At 45.8% G+C, this 27,403-nt stretch overlaps 1 protein-coding gene across 1 annotated transcript; it reads right to left on the bottom strand.

Annotated features, from left to right (window-relative positions):
• Window positions 1-8,712: 8,712 nt before the first annotated feature.
• LOC142910242 (heterogeneous nuclear ribonucleoprotein L-like) lies at window positions 8,713-26,853 on the bottom strand. The gene is made up of 13 exons (XM_076059948.1): window positions 26,467-26,853; window positions 24,512-24,630; window positions 22,066-22,303; window positions 21,599-21,684; window positions 21,371-21,467; window positions 19,867-19,936; window positions 15,944-16,030; window positions 15,200-15,456; window positions 14,723-14,844; window positions 13,844-14,045; window positions 13,174-13,231; window positions 12,230-12,325; window positions 8,713-9,456 (listed from the first exon to the last, which is right to left on the bottom strand). The coding sequence occupies exons 1-13, from the start codon at window positions 26,719-26,721 to the stop codon at window positions 9,401-9,403; spliced, it is 1,743 nt and encodes a 580-aa protein (XP_075916063.1). The 5' UTR covers window positions 26,722-26,853; the 3' UTR covers window positions 8,713-9,400.
• Window positions 26,854-27,403: the final 550 nt, after the last annotated feature.

Genomic DNA, 27,403 nt, shown 5'->3' with positions numbered 1-27,403 from the left:
TGGTGAAGTGTGGTCAGTAAACATTGACCAGCGTGGTGAAGTATGGTCAGTCCACATTGACCAGCGTGGTGAAGTATGGTCAGGTCGCATTGACCAGCGTGGTGAAGTATGGTCAGTCCACATTGACCAGAGTGGTGAAGTATGGTCAGTACACATTGACCAGGGTGGTGAAGTATGGTCAGTCCACATTGACCAGCGTGGTGAAGTATGGTCAGTACACATTGACCAGGGTGGTGAAGTATGGTCAGTACACATTGACCAGCGTGGTGAAGTATGGTCAGTACACATTGACCAGCGTGGTGAAGTATGGTCAGTCCACATTGACCAGGGTGGTGAAGTATGGTCAGTCCACATTGACCAGCGTGGTGAAGTATGGTCAGTCCACATTGACCAGGGTGGTGAAGTATGGTCAGTACACATTGACCAGCGTGGTGAAGTATGGTCAGTACACATTGACCAACGTGGTGAAGTATGGTCAGGTTACATTGACCAGCGTGGTGAAGTATGGTCAGGTCACATTGACCAGGGTGGTGAAGTATGGTCAGTACACATTGACCAGGGTGGTGAAGTATGGTCAGTTCACATTGACCAGGGTGGTGAAGTATGGTCAGTCCACATTGACCAGCGTGGTGAAGTATGGTCAGTCCACATTGACCAGCGTGGTGAAGTATGGTCAGTACACATTGACCAGCGTGGTGAAGTGTGGTCAGTAAACATTGACCAGCGTGGTGAAGTGTGGTCAGTCCACATTGACCAGCGTGGTGAAGTATGGTCAGTCCACATTGACCAGGGTGGTGAAGTATGGTCAGTACACATTGACCAGGGTGGTGAAGTATGGTCAGTACACATTGACCAGCGTGGTGAAGTATGGTCAGGTCACATTGACCAGCGTGGTGAAGTATGGTCAGTCCACATTGACCAGGGTGGTGAAGTATGGTCAGTACACATTGACCAGGGTGGTGAAGTATGGTCAGTCCACATTGACCAGCGTGGTGAAGTATGGTCAGTACACATTGACCAGCGTGGTGAAGTATGGTCAGTACACATTGACCAGCGTGGTGAAGTATGGTCAGTCCACATTGACCAGCGTTGTGAAGTATGGTCAAGCAAATCGCTCCTCAACCTCTCACCGGGAGACTAGCATGATGTTTTGTGTTTCTCACTCATGATGGGACTTTGTAGTATGAACGTTGAGATGTATAAGGGGCACCGAGGGGTGATCAATAAGTTCTGAATTACTCATTGGTTTTGTCGGTAAAGTCACGTATGTAGAAATACAATAAAATTATATTAAAACAAAAAAAACACAATCACGACGTTTCGATCACAACGCAAGCGATCTTCATCAGGTGTCAAGAACAAATCGCGGAGGTAAATACAGCAAAAAGATGAGAGACGAGAATTCAACAAACCTGAAAAACCATTATGTGAAGCACATCCAGTCAGGCCAACGACACAGTTAGACACTTCCAGGCGGACCACGAATTTCAGAAGAGTTTTACATTTCGTGTTCAACCTTTGGATTGCACATACCACCTGATGAAGATCGCTTGCGTTGTGATCGAAACGTCGTGATTGTTTATTGTTTTAATATAATTTTATTGTATTTCTACATACGTGACTTTACCGAAGAAACCAATGAGTAATTTCATGCAGTCACGAAAGCTTTAATACTTTATTAAGTTCTGAATTGGCCCGTAGTAAGGTAGGGGCAACTGATGAGGGGTTGACAGCTGCGCCATCGAGAGGGAATCTTGATGGTTACGGTGTTTGTCTTTGTGGGTGAAGGACGCCAGTGGGAGAGCCTCGCCATGGACACGTCAGGTGACGAACTTGGCCGTGGTGGCAGCAGCAGCAAGGCCGCTTCTGACAGCCGGTGATGGCTCTGTGGTGATCGTGATGGGGTTGGTGGTGGTGATTGTGAGGGTGGTAGTGATGGGTGGTGATCGTAATGATTGTGGTAATGGTGGTGATCGTGAGGGTGGTTATCGTGATGGGGTTGGTGGTGATCATGATGATGGTAGTGATGGTTGGGGATCGTTATGGTGAATGTGAGGATGGTAGTAATGGTGGTGATCGTGAGGGTGGTTATTGTGAGGGTGGTTATCGTGATGGGGTTGGTGGTGATCATGATGATGGTAGTGATGGTTGGAGGTCTTTATGGTGATTGTGAGGGTGGTAGTGATGGTGGTGATCGTGAGGGTCGTGGTGATGGTGGTGATTGTGAGGGTGATGGTGGTGATCGTGATGATGGTGGTGATCGTGATGGCGATGATGTTCATGACGATGGTGCACGTGATGGGGATGGTTATGATGGCGATTGTGGTCATCAGGGCCATAGAAAGTCATAGACGACAGTTAGGCAATACAAAAAAAAGATGTGTTCCTGACCAGGGAGTATACATTTTGTGAAGTATAATTACCTTCTCAGGGAGTATAATTTCCAACAGTTTTGCACTATTGGACATTGTGCTCCCTAGTTGGATCGTATTCTCCCCATACAGAAATTCACGATCACATTGTGTCTCGTACATTTTCTCTCCCACCTGTCACAATCCCAACACCAGGTACGATTCCAACACCAACTATGACCCTTCCACCCAATTATCTCCAGCCGCCGAGGAAGCCTCGACCCTGCTCTCAACCCCCTTGGGCAGGCCCACCTCTGACGATCTGACAAACGAGCTGGAAGCACTGGTGCAGGAGATTAACGATAAACGCGCCAGGGACTTGGAGATGTTGAACGAGTTCCAGAATTCACTATTATTCGAGGTGAGAGGATGTTACTACGACCCAGGGTCGCCTTAATCTGGCTCTCTTGAGCCTCTGGGGCTTAACACCTGGGTCCTTAGGCACCCTCATTCTGGCTTTGAAACTGTGCGAAGGATTTATGAAACAAGCCTCAGAGTTGTAACACTGAACCTGACGGGGAGCCTTCAGACCAAATTGAACGAGGGCCATTTTCAGGAAACGGTTGGCAAAAATAATCAATGATGATTGCATGTGAAAGAAATGCTGTATCTTAAAAAAAAACTGACTCAAATCTGATGACTTGATCTCCCTTTTGTACATTTGGGTAAGCAACTTCCGTTGAGATCTTAGAAGTCACCTTTCTTGAGGTGCGCTCTTCAGATACCCAGTGGTCGCCCATGTAACCCACGTAGCAACAAACTCGTTTTTTTACCAGCTAGACCAGGGGTGGGAAAATTTTTTGACTCGCCGGCCACAGTGGGTTCTAAAATTTGGCAGAGGGGCCGGGCCAGGAACAGATGGATGGAGTGTTTGTGTGAACTAAATATAAATGACGTGTTAAAAATAATTACGTGAAAGGATTTGGCCTTTAACAGGTAGCAAAGCATTTATTTGCAAGGCAATTTAACAAAGTGCACGAACATAAACAATACAAAACATAAATTTTGATTTAAAGCTTTCGTGACTGCAGTAATTCATATTCTTAGCTCTTTTGGTAAAGTCACGTTGAAGGGAAACAATTAAATAATAAAATATATAAAACAATAAAAATTCTCACGACGTTTCGACCATAACACAAACGGTCGTCATCAGGTGTGTCGGTTTGCATTAATTTATTGTTTCATATATATTTTATTTTATTGTTTCCCTTCAACGTGACTTTACCGAAAGAGCTAAGAATATGAAATACAAAAACGTGTCGTAACTCGCGGTCAAAGTGCACCATCTAATGGGGAAACGGGGGCATTACAGGAGAAAGGGAAAATTCTATTTAATAATAATATTTGGACAAGTTCGGCGGGCCGAATTAAACGGCCCGGGGGCCGTACTTTGCCCACATCTGAGCTAGACACAACTCTTTCACCATACGGCAGGATTCCTCACGTTGGCTATTAGGCCACGTGACATCACGCACGTTATCTCTGTCTTGGGGGAGCTTGGCTGTCATCACGCTTTATCTCTTATCTCCAGCTATTTAACAACAAAAAAACACTCAGTGGGACACTCCAAGAGCATTTGACTTACAGAACCACCAGTTGCGCATTTACTTACCGTGACAATGTGTGTTTCCCTCAAGTTTAGTTCAAATAAATGTTTAACAAGGTGAGAACTCAAGGGACCAGGATAGTCTCATTGTTCAAAATCGATCCCCCGAGTCCAAGGTTGACAAAAGAGTAAGCAACAAAGAAACTACAGAAATTATCACATAAAAAAATCTGAAGAAAAAAACAACTGCCGCCATTCACCGCTCCGCCACTAACTGGTGGTAATGTCACCAAATAGCTTGCGCCTTTGAATCCATGGTGCCCATTTCGAAGGCAAGAGGTCATTGGACAGGCCCAGATCATTGTGGGTTAACTGACCGAGGTAAATGGCAGATGCACGGCCTGTGAGCCCCAATGTGCCAACTTGTGTGTTTTAGCCGCCCACTGCTCCACTCTTTAGCGTCGCTCCTCCACCCTACATTGATGCTTGCAGAGCGACTGCCTCCAACTGCCCAGTAGCATCCTTCATGAGCCTCCTCCACAGAAGCCGATCTTGACAACGCTGGTACCAATCCTTGGCAAGTCCAATCAGCTTTATATTCTCCTGTACCACAGCAGCCCCTGTGTTTTGTAGCTTGTACCATGACCATTCAGTCCTTTCTATCTGGCTAGACAGAAACTGATTGGGCATGCGGTGGCTGGGCATGTGGGCTATGTGACCCAGCTAACACACAGTCTAGCCTCATTGAGGAAGTCACTGGTGTGACTTTGTCCAGATCTTTCAAGAACATGTGAGTTCCTCACAACACAGCCTGGTTAAACGCAGGGTGGATTGGAGGCAGGCCAGCCTGAATGTTTCAAACCGATGCAAAATGTTCCTTTAAATGTGTTCAGTTCCACGAAAACAAAACACGATCATATGAGGAATTGAAAACATTTCCCTCCATTATTGCTTGTAAAATTGCCCTTTCGCCCCCCCCCTCCCCCCACTGTAGGTGTCTCAGGTGTGCGATGCTATCCGCTCCTCCGTCATGTCACGTCACGAAGGCTACAATATCCGCTTGACCATGCAGTTTGGGGAAATGGCGACGGTGCTGCAACAAGCTCGACAACAAGAGGTAGCCCTCGCCACCTCGTGGCAAGCCCTGGACTCAATCATGCAGTTACAACAGAGTCCCTAGAGGGCGTCAGTAATGGTCGTGTCAGACATGAGCCCTGGGGTATTTATTTACAGAGAGAAAAAGCAATGTAGGAAGTTCACAACGCCCATGGTAGATTGACAACGGATTTGTTGGTAAAGTCACGTAAAATAGAAATAATAATAAAAGGAAATGAATAAAAATAAAACCTACGACGTTTCAATTGCAGCGCAAGCGGCGGTCGTCATCAGGGTTCATATTGGCCATGCCATGTTCTGACTGAGTTCGTACCGGATTGAGGCTTCACTTGAGCCTAACGAGGTGCAGAGTAATGGGAGAAAACTGGCAGAGGAAAAAAAACCCTATAGAGGAATCGAGCCGGAGGACTCCACCATTTGTGGAGGTGCAGATGTGCGTGTTTGGCAGGGGTCTTACACGAGACCAGCACTTAAAACATTCATATGCCAGGTTCCTAAACTTAAATACAAATTGTTGGCTAATCCTTCACTCACAACGCTCCTCCACACGTGGAATTATATCACATTTGTATAACATCTAAACATGATCCTAGCCCACTCAGTTTTTATAATTGTCAAGTCAAAGTTGATTTCCTGCTCAAATGTGCAATGGTGTTGTGTTTTTACGGCCCTTAACCAGTCTTATAAATGTCACATTTCAATGATGGGTGTGAGTCGACCCATAGGACAACCACTGTTTACTTCCCTACTTAGTGGTACTAATTGTATTGTCCCTGGAGGGCTCATAGGCTGAGTCAACCCCCAACCTTAGGATTTTATTGGTTTTTAATAAGCTATTAATTCCATAATTGGATGTTATAAATTTGAGCGCTTTTCAGTTTTGTTGCATAAATAGTATGAGTTTTCAGATTTTAGTTAGACCTTTTCGGCAATGTTAATTGTAAAATGTTGTGAAATGTATTCTAATATATTCTTAGCTGTTACTGCAACTGCTTTTAAAATTGCTTTGTACTTGCTGTGCTTTCGTGATGTTTCATGAGTGCTGACCCAGGGCTCACTGAAATAAAATACATCGAGACTCTGGGCTTACACTTGGTTATAAAGTTAATACTGGTAGGAACCTCCTGGTTATTACACCACCAGCCCACAGGGGATTATTGTTGGGTCCGTCCGTCGTGCATCCACAAATGGGAGGGGTGGGGCTGGGTGGAGAGGGGAGGGTGGGGAGGGGCTGGGTGGGGAGGGGAGGGTGGGGAGGGGAGGGTGGGGAGGGGAGGGTGGGGCTGGGTGGGGTGGGTGGTGGAGGGGCTGAGTGGGGTGGGTGTGGCGGGGTGGGGAGGGGAGGGAGGGGAGGGTGGGGCTGAGTGGGGATGGGTGGGGCTGGGTGGGGAGGGGCTGGTCACCCCGTGGTGCCCTTATAAAACTCAACGTGTAACCTACTCACGCCGGCTCATGCCCGCCCTCACAGTCGAGCATATTTACGGAATACACCACGTGGTGGTGCCGCCGTTGACCCTGGCCATTGACCGAGCAGCCCAACGTTCCTACTACCAGCTCCCTCCGCAGGAGAATCTGTTATGTTATCTTATGGTTGTGCCTCTACGTGCCTTTGGCCTTGCTTTACATACCCTTTAACTCTCTAAACATTGGGCCTCACTCTTTGGTCCTTTAGGTAAAGTCACGTAGTAGGTATAAAATAAATTAAATCCGCGACATTTCGGGCGCAACACAAGCGTCCGCCGTGAGGTGGGACAACCACAGCAAGAAAACAATTGCTGAAGTGGGCAAAAGGGCTGCTGTGACAAGAGGCTATGTAGGTAAGAGAGGGGTTTAGGAGCCAGGGAGGAGAGAGTGGAGGGGGTGTGGAGTAGGGGCAGTGGAGTGCTGCAAGTGAGTCACATCTAGATTGGGTCTTGCGTTTCATTATCAAGTTACATTTTCCGAAAGCGCACCAACCTGCTCTCATCCGCTCATTTTGTAAGTTTGATCCCAGGCGGCCTTCAGTTTTATGCGTGCCTCTTATGGCAGCCAGGATGCGTTCTTGATAAACGGAACACTTCGTGAAACAGCGCTGTAGGAGGTCATCATAACATGCTTCCAATGGAGATGCATTACCGAATGAGCATTGGTTTTCCTCTGTCCAAATATGAGCACTTTATTGGGGTATCAGTACCCGCCTTAATTACGATACTGTACACATGATAAATGTTTAGAGTTTTTATATGTATTTAAAACAAGTTCAATGGTTACAGACGTAAGAGTTATGCCTGTACATGTGTAGTGGGTTCTTTAAGACAGCGTAGAGACGAATCGGTAGAGGCAATGCTTATTTATTACAAAGGTGCTTAACACAATACAATACAGCCTTCTACTTGAAGGGGTAACGGCCCCTTCACCCGCTGCTGAGGAGGTACGGCTTCGGTCTAACTCGCCCTATTCCTGGGCTAGGGTCTCGGGGTCCTCCGGCTAAGGGGGTCCTAGGGGAGGCTAGTCTGACCTGACCCAGCCAAGGTACAGGTCTCGACCACTGGCCACATGGGACCCATCCCTGATAAGCCACCCACACAGACACACACTCACCTAGCCACCCACACACTCAGTCACTCACTCACCTAGCCACCCACACAGTCACTCACCTAGCCACCCACACACTCAGTCATTCACTCACCTAGCCACCCACACAGTCACTCACCTAGCCACCCACACACTAAGTCATTCACTCACCTAGCCGCACACACACAGTCACTCATTCACGCACTCACCTAGCCACCCACACACTCACTCACCTAGCCACCCACACAGACACACAGTCACTCACCTACCCACCCACACAGACACTGTCACTCATTCACTCACCTAGCCACCCACAGTCACTCACTCACCTAGCCACCCACACAGTCACTCATTCACTCACCTAGCCACCCACACACTCAGTCACTCACTCACCTAGCCACCCACACACTCAGTCACTCACTCACCTAGCCACCCACACACTCAGTCACTCATTCACTCACTCACCTAGCCACCCACACACACTCATTCACACACTCACCTAGCCACCCACACACTCAGTCACTCATTCACTCACTTAGCCACCCACACACTCATACACTCAGTCACTCACCTAGCCACCCACAGACACAGTCACTCATTCACTCAGTGACTCATCTAGCCACCCACACAGTCACTCACCTAGCCACCAACACTCAGTCACTCACCTAGCCACCCACACACTCACTCATTCACTCAGTCACTCACTTAGCCACCCACACAGACACTTAGTCACTCATTCAGTCACTCACCTAGCCACCCACAGTCACTCACCTAGCCACCCACACAGTCACTCATTCACGCAGTCACTCACCTAGCCACCCACAGTCACTCATTCACTCACTCACCTAGCCACCCACACACTCAGTCACTCACCTAGCCACCCACACACTCAGTCACTCATTCACTCAGTCACTCACCTAGCCACCCACACACTCATTCACTCAGTCACTCACCTAGCCACCCACACACTCAGTCACTCAGTCACTCACCTAGCCACCCACACACTCAGTCACTCACCTACCCTATGCCCAACTTCCTTCATGTCTCCACGCTCATGTTCAATCGATTCCAGTTCGATGTCAAACATGCATCTCTCCATACTTTTATTTTCAAACACTGTTCTATTTTCTCTTGGGGTTTATATTTGCAAGCGTATTAACCTGCTAAATACACGCACTGTACAGAATGCCAACCCATGTTTTTCAATGGGATTTTCAATGAGTCGGGGTATATTTTTACCAGCCCCCCCCAAAAGGGTCTCTTTGGCATTTATTTCAGAGCTCTCCGTTATGAAATTAAATGGGCAATATTAGTGCCATGGGCTACAGCAAGAAAGGAGCATCACTCGTGGTGGGAGCAAAAACTTTGGCTATGAGCAAGTTGAGAACCCCCCGAAATTGTAAATTAATTGGAGCCGCTAAAGTTACGGCACCCGAGGACTGCCAAGTGAAATCTGGTTTGGGGCTCATGGACAAAATAGCAATGCACACGGCAGACAAACTCGGCAGGTTAAGGAGACTAATCATAATTATTTTAATTTCAACATTCTTCATTTCCACTGCGACCTTTAAAATCTTTCGGTGCAGTCAATATAGAAATCTAAATTAATCCTCCAAAAAATGACAACTAAAATGTAAACGCGTCAATTGCACTTTCGACCTATACCCACGGTTAACTTTCAACAAGAGTGATGGGACATTCACAAATAGTACACAAAGTGACAATGATGTTGACACCGACGTTCAATACGGCATGAAACATGTTGAGTTGTCTTCTATGAAGGCTGGGCAGTAGAGAAGCACAGTTTGAGGGTGTAGAGGTATGGAACATCTGAGAAAATAAAAACAGGGGAGCCACATGACGTCTTCACTGGAGCACACAAAAACTTAAAACAATGAAGCGATTCTTAGGAGGGTCTTTGTCGATGTCAACAAACTCGTTCAGGGAGCTAAGATAACGTTGAGTTGTGATAAGTGAAAGTGCTTGGCTATGTCAACTTTCAATTCCATTCTGTACATGCAAACAACAACGAAATCCAAATCGCCCATAAATAACAACCTGTTAATATATAATACAACAAACTACAACTGCTTTCGCTTCCTGCAATTTCACCCAAGGCTGCTAGGCAGCCAGTGTACACAGATGGTGCTATGGCAGTGGTTCTTAACCTGGGTTCGATCGAACCCCAGGGGTTCGGTGAGTCGATCTCAGGGGTTCGGCAGAGCCCCCGCCACGGAGGTCCGGACACACTTGAATTATTGTGTAAATTTGTGATGACACACACGGCCCGCTTGGCCATCACTGGCTGCAGATAATCATGCTACACTGCTTGGCCAATCAGCGCTGCGGGGAATTTAGTGCGTACTCAGTAGTCAACGTGTGACTGTTGTTGTCGTACGTCGTGTGATTTCTTTAATATTTTATCCATACTAACTATGTCGGGCAAAAGCAGAAAGTGGTCGGACGAATATGTATAACATGGATTCTCATGTATCACGGAACGTGATGGGAGTGAGCGTCCTATCTGCATGATTTGCAACGCCAAGTTGAGCAACTCTAGTCTTGCACCGGCAAAACTAAAGGTACACTTCTTGCAGCTGCATGGAGACGGGGAATACAAGAACACAACACTTGCTGAATTCAGGGTGAAGAGAGCCAGATTCGATGAAAGGGCCACTCTGCCTGCTCTTGGATTTGTACCTGTTAACAAACCGATCCTGACAGCATCGTACGAAGTTGCTTACCTGATCGCAAAGCAGGGCAAGCCACACACCATTGGTGAAACACTTGTGAAACCAGCTGCATTAAAGATGGCGAATCTGATACTCGGAACAGCGGCCGAAGGTAAATTATCCCAAATTCCCCTTTCAAATGACACCGTCAGTGACAGAATAGAAGATATGAGTAAAGACATCTTGGCTCAAGTAGTCGCGGATCTGATTTCAAGCCCGGCAAAATTCAGCCTTCAACTCGACGAAACCACAGACGTTTCTGATCTAAGCCAGCTTGCTGTTTTTGTACGCTATGTGAAAGACGACATGATAAAAGAAGAGTTTTTATTTTGTAAGCCTCTTACAACAACAACGAAGGCAGCCGATGTGAAGAAGCTTGTGGATGACTTCTTCAGAGACAACAATCTTTCATGGGATATGGTTTCTGCAGTTTGTACGGACGGAGCTCCAGTCATGCTGGGAAGAAAGTCTGGTTTTGGTGCGCTAGTAAAGGCCGATGCACCACACATCATTGTGACGCATTGTATTCTGCACAGGCATGCGTTGGCAACAAAAACCTTACCTCCAAAAATGGCAGAAGTATTAAAAACTGTGGTGGAATGTGTGAACTATGTGCGAAAAAGTGCTCTGAGGCACCGCATCTTCAGTGAGCTGTGTAAAGAAATGGGCTCTGAATTTGAGGTACTTCTGCTCCATTCTAATATTCGGTGGTTATCCCGGGGACAGGTGCTGAATCGTGTTTTTGCCATGCGTGTGGAATTAGCCCTGTTTTTGCAAGAGCACCACCACTGCCATGCAGATTGCTTCAAAAATCCTGAGTTCATTCTCATTTTAGCGTACATGGCTGATATATTCGCAGCTCTCAATCATCTCAATCAGCAGATGCAGGGTGGTGGAGTCAATATCATGGAAGCGGAAGAACACCTGAAGGCTTTTAAAAAAAAGCTACCGTTATGGAAACGACGAACAGAGAACAATAACTTCGCAAACTTCCCGCTTCTGGACGACTGTGCAAGTAAGATCGAAGATGTGTCTGGAATCGGAGATATTTCTGTATCCACGGAACTGAAGCAAACAATTGCCACGCACTTAGATGAGCTTGCAAAGTCTCTCGACGGATATTTCCCTACAAGAGAGTCATATCCAGCATGGGTGAGACAGCCGTTCACGTTTGCTGTTGAAACAGCAGATGTCAATGATGAATTCCTCGACTAAATCATTGAAATTCAGCAGAGCCAGGTTCAACAGCAACTCTTCAGAACAACAACGCTCTCAACGTTTTGGGTGTCGACAAATGAACAAGTATCCAGTTATTGCTAAGAAAGCCCTGGATTTTTTTATACCATTTGTTACAACATATCTTTGTGAGCAATCCTTTTCGAGGATGCTGGACATAAAAACGAAGAAAAGGAACAGACTTTGCTGTGAAAATGACATGAGAGTGGCACTTGCCAAGGTGAAGCCACGCATATCTGAACTGATCTCTCAAAGGCAACAGCAGAAGTCACATTGATTTCCAGGTATGTAATTTGTTGTGAGTTTATGCATTGTGTTGGTTTTATTCTTTGAACAAGGTAATGTTCATGCACGGCTCATTTTGTGTACCAGTAAAAAACATATCTGTCTTGAATTTGAAAAAAATCACATTTTATTTTTCACTAAAGAGGGGTTCGGTGAATGCGCATATGAAACTGGTGGGGTTCGGTACCTCCAACAAGGTTAAGAACCACTGTGCTATGGTAATAACAAGCGCCCCCCCCAAATCTGAACATTAGGTGCTCAACAGAGCGTACGACCAAAGATTTGCCGATAATGCAGCACCGCTTCAATGTCATCGCACCAACACAAATGGCCAACACCCCACAACTTACTTGCGTTCTTCAGGGGGTGATGGTTAATGCACGCCAGAGCCTCCATGGCATCGTTCTTGGTCTCCCACTCCATCAGGCCGGACACGCTCCTATCGGCTGGACACGTGGACGGACCGTCGCTCATGGAGTCATTTGGGTCGTGTAAAACGCAACACCCTTCGCCATTTTGATTTAAAGCTTTCGTGACTGCAGGGATTCATATTCTTGGTTCTTTCGGTAAAGTCACCACCACGTAGAAGGGAAACAATAAAATAATAAAAATATAAAATAAAATTCTCACGACGTTTCGACTGCAACACAAGCAATCATCATCAGGTGTGAAAACCACAGCAAGAAAATTTTAAAAAAAGTGGCGGTTATTTTTAACGTTAGCACCACGGAGAGCGATTTGGCAGTTGTTCAGATGGACGAGTCCATCTATGTTCTGAAAAGAGGAGGGGGGAGACGAAAATAATGGATGCGGTCTGAAAGCCACCGTAAGCGTGAACGATCAATTAAGACCCGAAATGGTTTATCAAATCCTTCCAATGATTGCTAAGCCAGAATCAATCTTCTCGGTTGAAATTGTCTGTGTTTGTATATATTTATTATTTTGTTGTTTCCCTTCTACGTGACTTTACCTAAAGAACCAAGAATATGAAACCCTTTGCCGTGTTTAAAGGGTGGTGCCAGTCGTGGGTGAATTTCTGCAGCAGGAAGGCTTCAGTCCGATGCCTTGGCTACGCTAACACGGTCCAGTCAGCTTGGGCGCGAGTGAATAGCAAGGACTGCTCTCGGGAGAGAATTTCTCACAGGGTTTCTTTAGCATGGCCTCATAGCACACGTTGCAGATCATCTGGTGTCGTGCTGTAAATCAAGCGACGATTGCATGGAGAATACAGTACACGATTTATTCTGTGCCATGACACGTAAGATAAATAATAAACATACTTTGCGGGACTTACTTTTTCCAGAAAACACTTTGAAAGAACGGGGCCTCGCAATCGACATTTCGTCGCACAGCTGCGGGGACAGAACGGGCGGCGTTTACGTTAATAGTTGGTAACAGTTAACGTGCAACGGTAAAGCATTCAGGAGATGTCAGTTTAATTGCAGGCACAAATCCCGTTGTCCATTTTTAAGATTACATTCGCCAGCTTAGGAGCAGTCTTTCAAAGTGCTCAGATTATTGTGAACACCAAGCATAGACTCCGGGGGAATGCAACCATTGGCAGAAACAATGTCCAAAGACTGAAATGTAAACCTTTCGAATACAAATGAATATGAATCGTAATGTATTAAACAGGACAAATTAACGCGAGGTGTTGTCTAGTCTGTAACAAAAAAGTCCCTTTGGAACATCGACTGCATTATTTATACATCTTATGTTTTAACCGCTGAAAGGAAACTACATTACACCATTTTACATTTCTCCCGTCACAGGAAACGTGTCATGGGCCACCACAAACTCCACAACATCAATAGGCTCATCTTAAAAACCCACGATTGTTTAACGTGCAAACTTTGGACTTGAATATTTATAAAAGCTTCACCTGGGAAAACTTTTAAAGAAACCGAACGCGCTCCCCTTCTGCGCTGCTGGCAGCAGGCTGAAGGGGCGGCGGGGGCACGGACCTGCGCGAACATCTCGGCCGTGATGTCCGTGGGCGCGTTGAAGAAGTGCAGCACCGCGGTGGGACGCTGGTTGCGGTTCTTCGCCGCCTTCTCGCTGTCGGCGTAGCGGTGGTTGCGAGAACCTGCGTAGTCCCTGTAGCTGTCGGTGCCGTCCGGCAGCTCGAACGCCTGGCCCGGCACAATCGACCGCTGCCTCGATACGCTGCCGAGACGAGGGCGGAAGGGAGGGAATAGCGCGAAGAAACTGTTTTTAGGTTTTATTTTATCACGTTCCAAATTTCACGTGCTCTTTGGTTCGATTCGGTAAAGTCACGTGGGTAAAAAATAAAATAACAAAAAATCACGTTTTGGCCACAACACAAGTGGCCTTCATCAGGTGAAGGGACTGGACTGTCCAGAGGACAGCGTTGGAGTGAAGACAGCAAGCCCAGGTCGCGTCCTTTAAGCTTGTTGTCGCGGCATCTTTTGAGGAAGGTCAGCGTCTCGATGAACTTTGACTTCTTGTCCCGTTGTCTGTTGAAAGCTCTAACAGATAGGTGAAAGCCCTCCCCGTAGAGCTTCAAATCTAGAATTCAAATTTCACGTTCGCTATTTCAATAAAGGCCCTCCCCGTAAAGCTTCAAATCTAGAATCCAAATTTCATGTTCGCCACTTCAATAAAGGCTCTGGACAGCAAGTCATCGGGGTCCTCGTGAGCTGTGTGACAAGTGTTTCGTTCACGGTATTCATCAGCTCTCTTTTTCACCGTCCTAAAATTTCGTCACTTGCACTAAATATTTAGTAAAAGTGTCTTCCCTAAAGAGAAAGCAGTATCCAATTACATTAACAGGATATGACGAGTTACATTTACCAATTGAACACGGGAACAAAAAGGCTCACCAGAGGTTGATTTTATTTCCAAAGATCTGAGACATATTGAGGTGAAAAACCGCCCTGTGCACGGCGTACTGATCTCCCATCTCGACCATGGCGGCTCCCGGCTTGCTCTTCAGGAACTTAACCTACAAAAATAACAACCCGTAAGACGGTTCAGCATCGCGCAATCTTGCACGAAAATATCTACAAGTTTCGTTGTAACGCATTGTTGAAATGTGAAGTGTTGGCCGAGGGGCCATTAGAAAACATGCACAAAGAACACTTCGCATTGGGTACATTTTTGTAAAGAAAATGACCAAATGTGTATGTTGTCAATCGGTGAACAAATTTGGTCGTGTGAATCTCCCACTTTATATAACACGATCAGCGCACGACGTGCACCACACGCATGCGTACGCATTGCACCGCGGTTGAACCTTTGGAAGAAAAAAAACGGGGACTCATTTCAAAGCAGGTGCGCGCAACACCCAGCGAAGGCACCTTCTCCACGTCGCCGAAGAGGCAGAGGATGTTAAACACGCGGTCGCAGTTGAAGCGTTCGGCATCCAAGTCGTACACAATGAGGACCTTGTTGTCGGCCTGCTGGTTCATCATGGCCTGCACGTGCTGGCCCTGGGTACCACCCTGGGGCCCAACCTGGTTGCCCATGCCTACTCCCATGCCCATTCCTCCCCCACCGCCCATGCCGTCGCCGCCAGATCCGTAGTCGACGCCCGGTGGTGGTGGCTGCTGGTGGCCTGTGACGCAAACACACAAGAGGGGGAAACGCATCGTGAACTAGCTGAAACTCTCTAAACTTCTCTGAAAAACAGATTTATGACAACCATCATCTTACACACGTGTGCCCTTTCCTATAAGGTCAGGTAACCCAGGAATCACCACTCTACTCCTTGGAGACACTGGAAAACATTGGTCCAGAAGACTCAGTTGCCTAGGGAATAGACTAAACTAGTTTTTATTTTAGGTTGAGGGCCACCAAGCTAGAGCTCTTATTCAGCATAGCTTGTTTTAAATACCCAATACATCTGATAGCTATTGGAAATATCGTCTCTTAAAACACAAAGCAACTCATATGTTGCAATTGTTAATCGCAAAAAAAGGTTTTTAGGATGCACCTTAACACTAATTCCAAATAAGAAATGTTCTCAACAGGCAGCAGGTTCTTTCAATCTGACAGCAAGCTGAAGGAAACCGAAATTATAGCATTCGCAACAAGGGGATTACCTCCACAGTCGCCACCACCGCAAGCGTGTGCTTTGGGATGGTCGCCAAGGAGAGACGTTTGCTTCGCTGGCATCATTGCATTGTCCTCTGAAAACAACAAAAAAACGATCACCAAATTCACCCACGGGAAACATAAGCGCTCATTGCTGCACAAAATAAGGACAATCCAAAAAATGCATTCTGCACCCAGAACATTCACATGACCAACACATTAAGAAATTCCGGGCACACTCCACACGGGGGTGCGCTGCGTCTGTCGATAAAAACAATTGGCGGTATTTTTAAAATGCAGATTTCACACGGCGCAACATAAATAACGAGCACCATACAAAATACAGCGCGTAAAGAAACGCTCATCGCAAGAAGAAGAAAAAACAAAATTTATTGGAGGTGTACAGATGCACGCGACAAATTGTTCCGAGGTGCGGCGTCAGCGAGTGTCCGTGGTTGCCGCCTGCGATGCCCGCTCGTTTCTTACCCAGTCTACGCTTCGACGGGAACACAAAGTTGCCCAGAGTCGGGCGGCGGCTGACGACCCATCGCGAGGAGGATGCAACAGAAAGGCCGGCACCTTCTTTCCTGCGCCAACAGCAGTCACGCTTGGCACAAATGCACCCCCCCGCGTTGTCCGTGCCACCGCACCTCTCGCTCTCCGGCGACCCTTTTTGGTTTGGGGCTTAAAATTGGGACGCTTGAAGTGGGCGATGGGGCCTTACGAACCTTTAAAATGAAAAAGATCGCCGCTTATAAACCGATGCGAAATGCGTTGTGTCTGGCATCTGCAATGTCAAAAGCCTCGTTTGCAAACAAAACTTTAGCAAGGCAGTCTAAACGTACGAGCGTGGAGGTAAATTCTCACCAACGGAGCGATTTTAAGCCCCAAACGCATCGGCACGCGTTCCGTTCGGCTTATTTCCAAGTCCCGTTCGCGGTGAATGCGGGCTTTCGTCGCTCCCGGCTTCTTCGCGGCGGTTCCGGTGCTTTGCCGGTCTGTCAGCGCCGTGTCCCCCGGTGCCTGCGGCTGGACGCGGGTTATCCGATGGCCTCTGCCAAGCGGCACGTGGCGGTTGCGGTGCAGCGGATGCAGCGTGCTGCGCCGAGTGTTCCATGACGTGGCGCTGCAGGCGTGGGGTGCGCGGGTCGGCCGTGCGTGTCACAGCGGTGGCGGCGTGTTGGTTGCTTGGTCCCTGGTGCCTCCCAAGTGCCGACGAGGATGTCGCCAATGTCGCCGTTCGTGTCGTCGCCGTTCACGTCGGTGGCTGTTGGCTGCCGGGCGCTTGATTGCTCGTGTGTTGCTTGCAAATTGCCTCCGTGTGCTTCTGTGTGCGGCAATGCTCGCAGATGCTCCTTGTAGCGTTGATGTTGGGAGTGAGGAAAATACTCTTCGAAGCGTTTACGGAAATTTGGCGATTAAATCAAACCGAACCGTGTCCCTGAAGCTCCCTTGATAAAGTGGCGAGACTTACCTCTTCAGAAACTAATATCTGTGCGTACACACAATGTACTCGGGACAAAGATACCATTTTCCTGTTCAGGCTCAATCGTACCAAATTAAAAGGGTTACTTTATAATAAGTGATATTTTCAATCGTAAATATCGGCTTTTCTGACATCCTCTAAGCTTCTCCGCTTAGTATCCAGACACCACATAATGCAGTCAAGGTTTCTCAACCCTACAAAATATAAAAACGCAACGTGCAATGTCCACCTCAAATATGCCATTGAAAGTTGGCACCTACTTCTGATCCAACAGACACACACCCTGGTAAATCTAAATATAAAAGTAAAACCTTGGATTGCGAGTAACTTGGTCTGCAAGTGTTTTGCAAGACGAGCTAAAATTGTAAATAAATATTAACTTGATAAACGAGCGAGGTCTTGCAATACGAGCAGTGTACGTGTAGACACACTTTGTACTGCCGTGAGTCACGTGATCACACAACTGATAGACGAGTGCTTTGATGTACGAGCGCTTTGGATTACAAACACGTTCCCGGAACGAATTATGCTCGCAATGCAAGGTTTTCCACTGTAGTGTAAAAATGCCCAGCCTTGATACACCCCGAACAACCGAGTACCCGCCTATGGGCCACATGCACTTGACGTTGGGAAAATCTTCAAAGCTGATCAAAATCTAAAACGCCACCAACTTAATGGAAATGTCTATCGCATGTCCAGTACCAGGGCAACAGCTTTAATGGTAACAAAAAAATTAATCCAATGGATTATTGAACACTCCAGCAGCCACATACCTCCTTGTGAATCCTGTTCTTCACAACATTCACTTATACTGCCACATTGTTGTGAAGGGTAAACTAGAAAAACAAAGTACACGGGCAGGAGTTTAAAACCAATCTGCCCAGAGTAAACTACGCAAGCTTAGCATGGGCTAAAAAAACACAAAGATTATTTAGTTATATGTTGCGCTAGCTGTTACTACCCGGCTTCGCCCGGGACTTGGATCCACCACGCCCGGCCGCCTTTGTCTCCCCAGTGGCGATGTTCACACACCGCAGCAGTTAGTCGTTTGAGGCTGAGTCGACCTAGGGGAGGCCCAGGACCGGTTAAAATAATCGTCACCGGTGGTGGAGGTGAGCAGGAATCGAACTTGGGTCGCCGGGTTCGTAGCGCAGCGTAGCGCTAACCACTACACTACGGGTCACGTGACAGATTTGACTCTCACAGCTCACTTGCCGTGCAAAAATTAAATGCATTATTGAGCCCCCCCCAAAAAAGTGTATTTGTATAATGTTTGCACGGTGTACAGTCTGGAAAGTACCCACATGGCAAATTTCCAGTTTGTTGCATGTCAGGAAGTACGCTAAACATTTTGAACAGACCACATATTCACAACTTTGCCTTTTATGTGTAGTGTTGTAAGGACGAGCAGACTTCTTTAGGAGGCACACTCTGTTTATTGTATTATTTCCTTATACAACGCTTAACACACACAGAGGGATATTCGGTCCCCTCACCCGATACCCTAGGGAGGTACAGCCTCCGGACCTGGCGGGACTCACACGTCTACCGCTAACCTCCTTGATACCTAAGGAGGTACAACCTCCGGACTTGGCGGGACTCACACGTCTACCGCTATCCTAGTCCTCCGGCTAGGACCTAGGGGAGGCTATCTGACCCACCGCTGGCCCGGTGGGTCCTGACCACTGGGTATGCCGAGCCTTAGCCCTTAGAAGGGCTGAAAGGCTGGTCCAGGGTCCTAGCTAGGCTTCAGCCCAGTCTTCTATCTTCGTGCAGGGAGAGAACTCCCCAAGGTCCGTTGGGTCACCCGTCTTATACCCCTTCGTGGCCAGGCAGAACCAATCATACATTCCCACGTGGAACCGTCTGATTGGTTCGTACCAAACCCTGGCCACGATCCGTTTCACCTCGACTGACCCCAACCGTTGTACCCAGGGGTAATGCTGCACTGCCCTGGTGGCAATGCAGGTTACGCAACAGCGCGTAGTTAACACCTCTACATATGTATATGGAGAAGATAGGTATAAACAAAAATAACCTTGACCAGCTCTACACAATTGCAGTGATTGCATGTTTGATACAAAAGAGGGGAGTGGCGTTTCAAATAACTTCCTGTGACAACGACCAAGTTCTGTCGATTGTAAACAGTACACCAATGTGCTTCAAGACAACCAAGTGTGTCTGCAGGTGTGACATTTTTCTGCAACCAAAATCTCAAGTGCAGAAGCTGCATTATCCTCTTGAGAACGCTCCAAACTTCCCATTCTACTTGGCCACGGATCTTCAAGTATAACACGGCAAAGCCGATGCCTGTTTCATCACGCCGTGCACCACACCCCTCCCCCTTGCGTTAAAACGTCACCCCCCCCCCCCCCACACACCGAGGGCTCACCACCACCAGCTGTCGAGAGAGCGCGGCTCTGATATGCTCGATATTGGTCTTACCTTGCTTGAGGCCAGGGTTGGTGAAGTCCCAGGTCTCAGAGTCATTTTTAAACACATTCAGACGCGTGGCCTGTAAAGAGGACACAGCAGGGGGAAAATATAAACATTATTCATGGCCAGCATATAGGGCATAGATGCTCGGAAAAAAATATATATTACTTTAGAACCTTCTTTGGTTCTTTCGGTAAAGTCATCACGTAGAATGATAATAAAATAATAAAATAAAACAATAAAATTATCACGACGTTTCGGCCACAACACAAGTGGCCTTCTTCAGGTGAAAGGAACAAACCTGTCATCCCGACCTTGTGTTGTGGCCGAAACGTCGCGAGAATTTTATTGTTTTATTTTATTATTTTATTCTCATTCTACGTGGTGGTGACTTTACCTGAAAGAACCAAAGAAGATGAATCCTTGCAGTCACGAAAGCTTTAAATCAAAACTTTAGAACCATTTAAAATGTACAAGCATAATAATTATTAAGCGGTCATTACCCCCGAGACAATTACGGCATGCAACTTGCGGTGAAGCCGAGGTACTTAACGCAACCCTTAACCTCCTGGGAGATGAATAAGAGCTGCCACACGTAGGAAGTCAACGGTAAGCTAAACTTTCGTACCGTACGTAGCAAAAGCGTGCTTATCTGAGTTGTGGGAAAACAGTGGCCTTCTGCCACCAGTTTTTTTTAAGATCACGTGTTGATTATCCCCTTCGTTGGAACAAGCTCCCTTCGTGTTTGCAGATAAAAATCGCTATCCCTCGGTGACCTATTTAAATTCCAAACTTGTTTAATCGCACATAAGTTTGGCATGCTCTGCCTAACTCGGTATTATTTATTCGCGGTATTCCTCATGTACTGTAAAGCGTTAGCCTTGATCGTATACCTCAAAAATGTTGAAGTGCCATAACCCCGTTATGAAAATGATGCATTCGTTATCACTGTTCTGTAATTTTATTTCCTGCTAACAATGTAACATCTCCCCTCAGGTACTCTGCAGGTCTCGCAAAGCAGCCTATGGCTGAATGTTAATCACCCGTCACCAAATAAAATGGAATTAAAAACCAACTCTACCCTTCCCACTGGATGCGAATTTTCCATTAACTAGCTCAGGGCACTGGCTCAGATGAGAACCACCCTCACGGTAATATCAATTGGGAAAAGTTTGACTTTAGACAACGGCAAGGATGCCCGTCATGCACAATGGGTTGTTGTAGGTTGTGGGGCTGTGTGGTGGGCAACAGTAAAATCCATTGGGTGCATTGTATTTCTATGCTGCCACAATATATGCTACACTCCTTTACCACGCACACAAGTCAAATAACCCCACAACAGGCATCGAGTGCGGAAGCCCTCATCTGGCAATGAATTGCCGTGTGTATTCAGCATTATTTGCTCACCAAAGTGGTCAATTCAGAATATTAAATTAATCTTTGGTCTGCGGGTGACAAAACCCAGGTTGTAGTGCACACACTTGTGAATGTACAAAGTATCGGTTGTACTTGCCCTCGCATAGTCTACTATAAGAGTACAGCAGCCCGAATAGATGTCCGCTCCATTCAGAGATGAGTTCGCTCTCTCGGCGCTCTCAACCGAAACAAACGTGGCCAAAAATTAAGGAAAACACGACCATTTCATTTTAAAAACAATACATTTAGCATCTCCAAAATAACACGTAAAATTACGTGAATGGCGGACACATCGTTACGGTTATGCATCTCGTTGAAAGGATATTCCACAAAGGCCTGCAGGCCATTCTTCCTGAAGATCACAATGCGTTGCAGAGGCCCAAATGGTTTGCAAATGTTGTAAAGCACATCCTGCAGGACCACATGGAGCACACAAACGCAGCGAGGTGATTTTGCACGCATTACCAAGTAAATTTGAAAAGCTTTTTTTCCAGTGAATTTTTAAGATCGAGCCATACAGGACATCAACGCTTTCCAAAATCAACATTAGGTCTATATATTGTTTTTTATTCAATGCCATTGGTAGACTTCAAAGCACAAACAAAAAACACGACTTCAATTGCCTCAAATGAACCAAAGGATCAATGTAGTTTCCTTAGCAAAGCCATTCACTGTAATCCAAAACGGACATAATTTCACTCGTATAAATGAAACACGCGCGTGTGTGCATGGCACACCCGACAAACTATTCACACATTAATGTCCAGCTGCTGTAAGTGTAACAATGCCCACCGTGGTGATGGGGTAGATGGGGTTGAGAATGGTGAAGAGCAGGATGTGGTTGCTGTTGCCGTTGTCCCCCGGGACGCCAGGGCGCCAAAGCTTCTGGCTGGTAGAGAAGTTAAAGTAGGCCGGCTGCCCGCACACGTAGACGGAGCCCTTGGACGAGTAGTCGACGCAGCTGCGGGAGCTCTCCGGGTCTTCAAACTCCACCAGCGCCTGCCGCGTCTTGGGTATCATCACCACGTAGCTGCACGGAGGGAGCAATTCAAACGAGTGCCGTTATTCAAAGATGTGGCCGACTTTAAAACGCGTGCCTGTTGTTAATTTTAATCATGAGGTTGGTCTGCTTCAAGTCACCTCATTTGATCTCAAGAAATGTTTCAATGCATGCAACGGAGTGGAGACTGGTTGGATGCAGGTTAGATGCCACGTCCCATTTCAGTTTGGCAGTGTAGTACGTTGGAATTGAATGTACTGTAAGAATATAATTATATTTAAAATACATCTTGAGGGTAATGTAGTCTTCTTCTGTCGATGTATCACCTGACAAATGAAGCCTCTTCAAACGTACATAAACAAGGTACGTGTGTGCACCATTTCAATACGAGATATAAATTTTTAACACGGTTACTAATCACAGTTGAACGTGTGCCGCTTTTGTCAGACGGCACAACAAAAGCAGCAGCGGCACTTTAATTCGGAGGGAATTCGTGACTTGGGGAAATTGAAGAACAAACGGTTTTTGTTTCCATTTAAAGCTTTCGTGACTGCAAGGATTCATCTTCTTTGGTTCTTTCGGTATAGTCGCGTAGAATGAGAATAAAATAATAAATTAATAAATAAAAAACACAATAAAATTCTCACGACGTTTCGGCCACAACACAAGTCGCCTTCATCAGGTGAAGGGACGAGACTGTCCCATTTCAGTTTGGCAGTCTCGTCCCTTCACCTGATGAAGGCCACTTGTGTTGTGGCCCGAAACGTCGTGAGAATTTGATCGTGTTATTTGAATTTTTATTAATTTATTATTTTATTCTCATTCTACGCGGTGGTGACTTTACCGAAAGAACCCCAAAGAAGATGAAGTGGTTTTTGGTTGGTCACTTCAGGCTGGCAAGGCCCCGAGTGAGCCACGCACGGCGTCGCCGATCACGCCGTGACGTGGGCAACGCCGCGCCCTCTCGTCCGCCGCATAATGCGGCCACGACTTTTTATTTACGGAAGTGGTTCTTGAGCTTTAACCTGCAGCCTTGCCACCCCCCCTTTGGTTCTCAATATTTTTTTTAAAACGTACAATGTTTATTAATTTAGAGGTTTGATGGAACAAAGTAGCGGTGCGTACGTGCCCGTGCTCAATGTGTTTCGATGGATTTACCTTGTTAAAAAATAATCTGGCACGTCTTGGACCCCCAGAAAGGGCATCTCCCACCCCGTGCTTAAGAACCATCGAGTATTTTCGTGTTATGCAATTTCTTGAGTTATTGAACCGAAAACCGGTAATACTCGAATTTCCAAGGTCTACGTTCACTCCACGTCCGCAAACACCACCACCACAACAATAATAACAATAATAATAACACCAATAACAATAACTATAATAACAACAATAATCTTTGTTTTTTTCGGTAAAGTCACGTATAAATAAGAAATAATAAAATTACATAATAGCGTACGACGTTTCGGTTGCAACACAAGCAGCCATCATCAGGTACAGAAGAGCTAAATTTAAGAGAGAGGGGAAACACATAACCCCAGATGTATATACAGACACCCAAGTAGGGGGGAACTAACACCGACACAATAGGGGACACAGAGAGAGAAGCATACCAAACAGACAAGAGTTTAGCAGAATTTGGAAACCAAATAAAGCAACACAGACGGTCGGTCAAAACACAATTAACGCAAAGCCTGGTTGATTACGTTATTTCAAAGATTGCTAAATTGCAAGTTAAGTATGAAATTTAAGATACAGACGGCACACACACACATAGACATTCAAGTAGAGCGGACCAGCACAGGTACAAGCACACAGTGAAGTCGCCTTAAATAGGCAGAGAAGGCAAGGCTGAGAGGCAATGGGACATATTAGCATGAGAAGGCAAGGCTGAGAGACAATGGGACATTTTAGCATGAGGTATGCATAGAGCAAAGTGGAGCACGGTAGCAAACATTCGGAAGCACCAAGACCGACACACAGGCAGAGACAGCACAGAGAAACAAATCCAAGCACAGACACAAAGGCAGATACACAAGCAGAGACAACACACAGACAACACAAGACAACACAAAGACAGACACAAAGATACAGACCTTATACCTCCCCGTAGAGGCGGTTTAAACTTGGTTCAAAGCTTTCGTGACTGCAGGAATTAATCTTTGGTGTTTTCGGTAAACAATAATAATAATAATACAGCTTCCTTCCCCATGCGGGCAACGGTCACCACCAACTGGTCACCTGACTAGGCCAAAGTACCGCACGGCCTCCACGAGGTCCGACTCGAGGGCTGTGTCCGAGAGTCCCCGCACGTGAACCACAGCCGACGGTGGGGGCTTGTGTGGGTCCTCAAACGTGTCCTGTGCACGTCGGCAAGGAAGCAAACTCAACACGACTATTGTGCAAAGCTGTTGTTTCCTCCTATACCGAGAAGACAGTTTTCAGTTTCATTTATTTGGTATAGCCCTGTGAGCCATTTGGCTCTTGAATCGGGTGCAACCGCAACAAACAAAAACATGAACAGGAAAAACATCTTAAAGTGACTTTGTGTGACTGTGCAAACAAAAAATCCAGGAAAAAACAGCAAAATAATCCTTGAAATAGCACCGTACACCAACGCTGTGTGGAAAAATCCCAGTGGGATGCAAGTCAAACAACAACAACAACCACAAGACAACTAAGATTAAAGCCATCAGTCTAACTCCGTACTACAACAAAACAATCATGGCCAAACCATAAAACTTTTTCAAAATCACCAAAATAAAGCCACGGCTAACATCGCCGGCAAGTGATATCGGAGCAGATGCAGACACTTGCATTAAAGGGCTTTTTAAATCTGCATCCGTTTGGCAAAAAAATGGCCATAGCTCAGTGCCATCATTTCAGTAATCGCTAAGAACGTTCGCGAGTTTAACTTTAAATCTAAACGGCCCTCGAGTTACAAACTCTGGAACTCGCATCCCCCACCGCCAGGTGCGCTTTTGTAGACGCTGTAAAGTTTTATTCCGCAAAGTTTTTAATCACATTGGGGAGGGTCGAAGAGCTACCCCACGACGCTATCGCGTGGGACATTTAACATATCGGTATTTTAACTTAATTAGTATTTTAACTTTTGATTTAAAGCTTTCGTGACTGCAGGGATTAATATTCTTGGTTCTTCCGGTAAAGTCACCACGTAGAAGGGAAACAATAAAATAATAAAAATATAAAACAATACAATTCTCACGACGTTTTGACTGCAACACAAGAAGCAATCATCATCAGGTGTGAAAACCACAGCAAGAAAATTTGAATAAAAGTGGCATTTTTTTTAACGTCAGCACCACGGAGAGCGATTTGAGAGTTTGTTCAGATGGACGAGTCCATCTATGTTCTGAAAAGAGGAGGGGGGAGACGAAAATAATGGATGCGGTCTGAAAGCCACCGTAAGCGTGAACAATTAAGACCCGAAATGGTTTATCAAATCCTTCCAATGATTGTTAAGCCAGAATCCATCTTCTCGGTTGAAATTGTCTCTGTGCTTGTATATGTGGATAGCCTCATGAACGAATTTCTCCTGGTAGGCAATGTTTTTATTCGTGGTCCGCCAGGAAGTGTCTGTGTTGTTGGCCTGACTGGATGTGCTTCACATAATGTTGTTTCAGGTTTGTTGAATTCTCGTCTCTCATCTTTTGCTGTATTTACAGCAAAAGATGAAGATCGCTTGCGTTGTGATCGAAACGTCGTGATTGTTTTTTGTTTCAATATAATTTTATTGTATTTCTACATACGTGACTTTACCGAAAAAAACAATGAGTAATGTTTTTATTGTTTCATATTTTTTTATTATTTTAGTTCAGTGCAAAGAGAATACACACCCTTAGAAGAGAAAACGCCGTCTAAAAAAATTACACTGGAAATAGCCCAAAGTGTTAACGAACACGAAATCCACGTTTACCAAAACGCGTTTTACTGAACGTAAGCAGAGCCTAGCGATGCTGTGGTCCGCGTGGTCCATCCCCAACACCAACAACGAGAAGCTCTTCGCAACGGCACTGGAATCTGCGAGTTACAAAGCTAAACAATCACGTTAAATAATATAAACACGGCTGGTGGTGGTGGTGGCACGTCGCCTGAGTGAAGCCTCTGGCCCAGGCCTCACAACGAGGCTCTGGGCGAGGAGGAGTAAAAGAAACATCTTCTCGTTATAAAAACACCTCGTCAAGTCGCTCGTCACTGACGCTCACCATCGCGCCCGCCTGGACGCGGTCGTTGCCTTCGCCATTGACTCCCAGGCGCTTGGCCGCGTGCCGGGCGGCGGAGGCGGCGGTGGTCAACATCGTCGTGATGGCGTGGAGCGCCGGAGGGAATCGATTCGCGTTCCTGTCGCTAAAAATCGACGCCTGCGCGGATCGCCGAGCGTTAGCGGCAGCAGCGGGCGGCGGCGGCGGGGCGATTCCAACGCGTGACATCGATTCTCGGATCGATGTGTCCTCTGGCGATGTTCGCGCGGCTTGGTGTGACCCCACAGCCACTCGTCACGTGACGCCTCTCTCGGCCGACTGGGCCGGCGACGGAGATCTGAAGCAGTCGTGGGCCTCCCCCTAGGTCGGACTCGGACTACAATTAAATTTGATTATATTTTTATAATATTAAATAAATAATAATAAAAATGATAAATAAAAACTCAAATTTGATTTTTGTAAAATCATTATAAATAAAAATAAATTAAAAATAATCAAATTTGATTACTTTTAAATAAGAATAAATAAATAAAAACCAAATTAGATTATTTTTAAAATAAGCATAAATAAATAAAAATGTATAAACTAAAATAATGAAATGCAATTATTATTAAATAATAAATATACATTATATGTTAAAATAATCAAATTGGATTATTTTTAAATAATGAATGCAGAAATATTTAATTATTAATTTAGCCTTTCTTTATAACCAAATTTTAATATTTTAAAGTAATAATAAATAAAACTTACAAATAATCACATTTGATTATTTTAAATAATAAATAAATAACATTCCGTTTAAAATTTAACTAAGCAAATTTGATTATATTTAAATAAGAATAAATAAATAAAAATAATCAAATTTGATTATTATATGAATTAAAAAAGAGGGATGACATTGTCATCC

This window comes from Petromyzon marinus, unplaced genomic scaffold (genome assembly GCF_048934315.1).
Source record: "Petromyzon marinus isolate PM22_M1 ecotype Great Lakes invasive population unplaced genomic scaffold, UKy_Petmar_22M1.pri1.0 PM_G_Scaffold_14, whole genome shotgun sequence".
Taxonomy (NCBI): Eukaryota; Metazoa; Chordata; class Hyperoartia; order Petromyzontiformes; family Petromyzontidae; genus Petromyzon; species Petromyzon marinus.
The sequence above is the reverse complement of the archived record's forward strand: the minus strand, read 5'-3'. Positions and strand labels throughout refer to the sequence as shown.

Bases quoted from the DNA above. Each gene is read 5' to 3' on its own strand.
- LOC142910242 (XM_076059948.1), bottom strand. From the start codon at position 26,721: ATGTCACGCGTTGGAATCGCCCCGCCGCCGCCGCCCGCTGCTGCCGCT. The intron at 21,685-22,065 runs GTGGGCATTGTT...GTGGTCCTGCAG, and splicing joins CCATCTACCCCATCACCACG to GATGTGCTTTACAACATTTG. The intron at 14,845-15,199 runs GTGCCTTCGCTG...TTATTTTTGTAG, and splicing joins TCTTCGGCGACGTGGAGAAG to GTTAAGTTCCTGAAGAGCAA.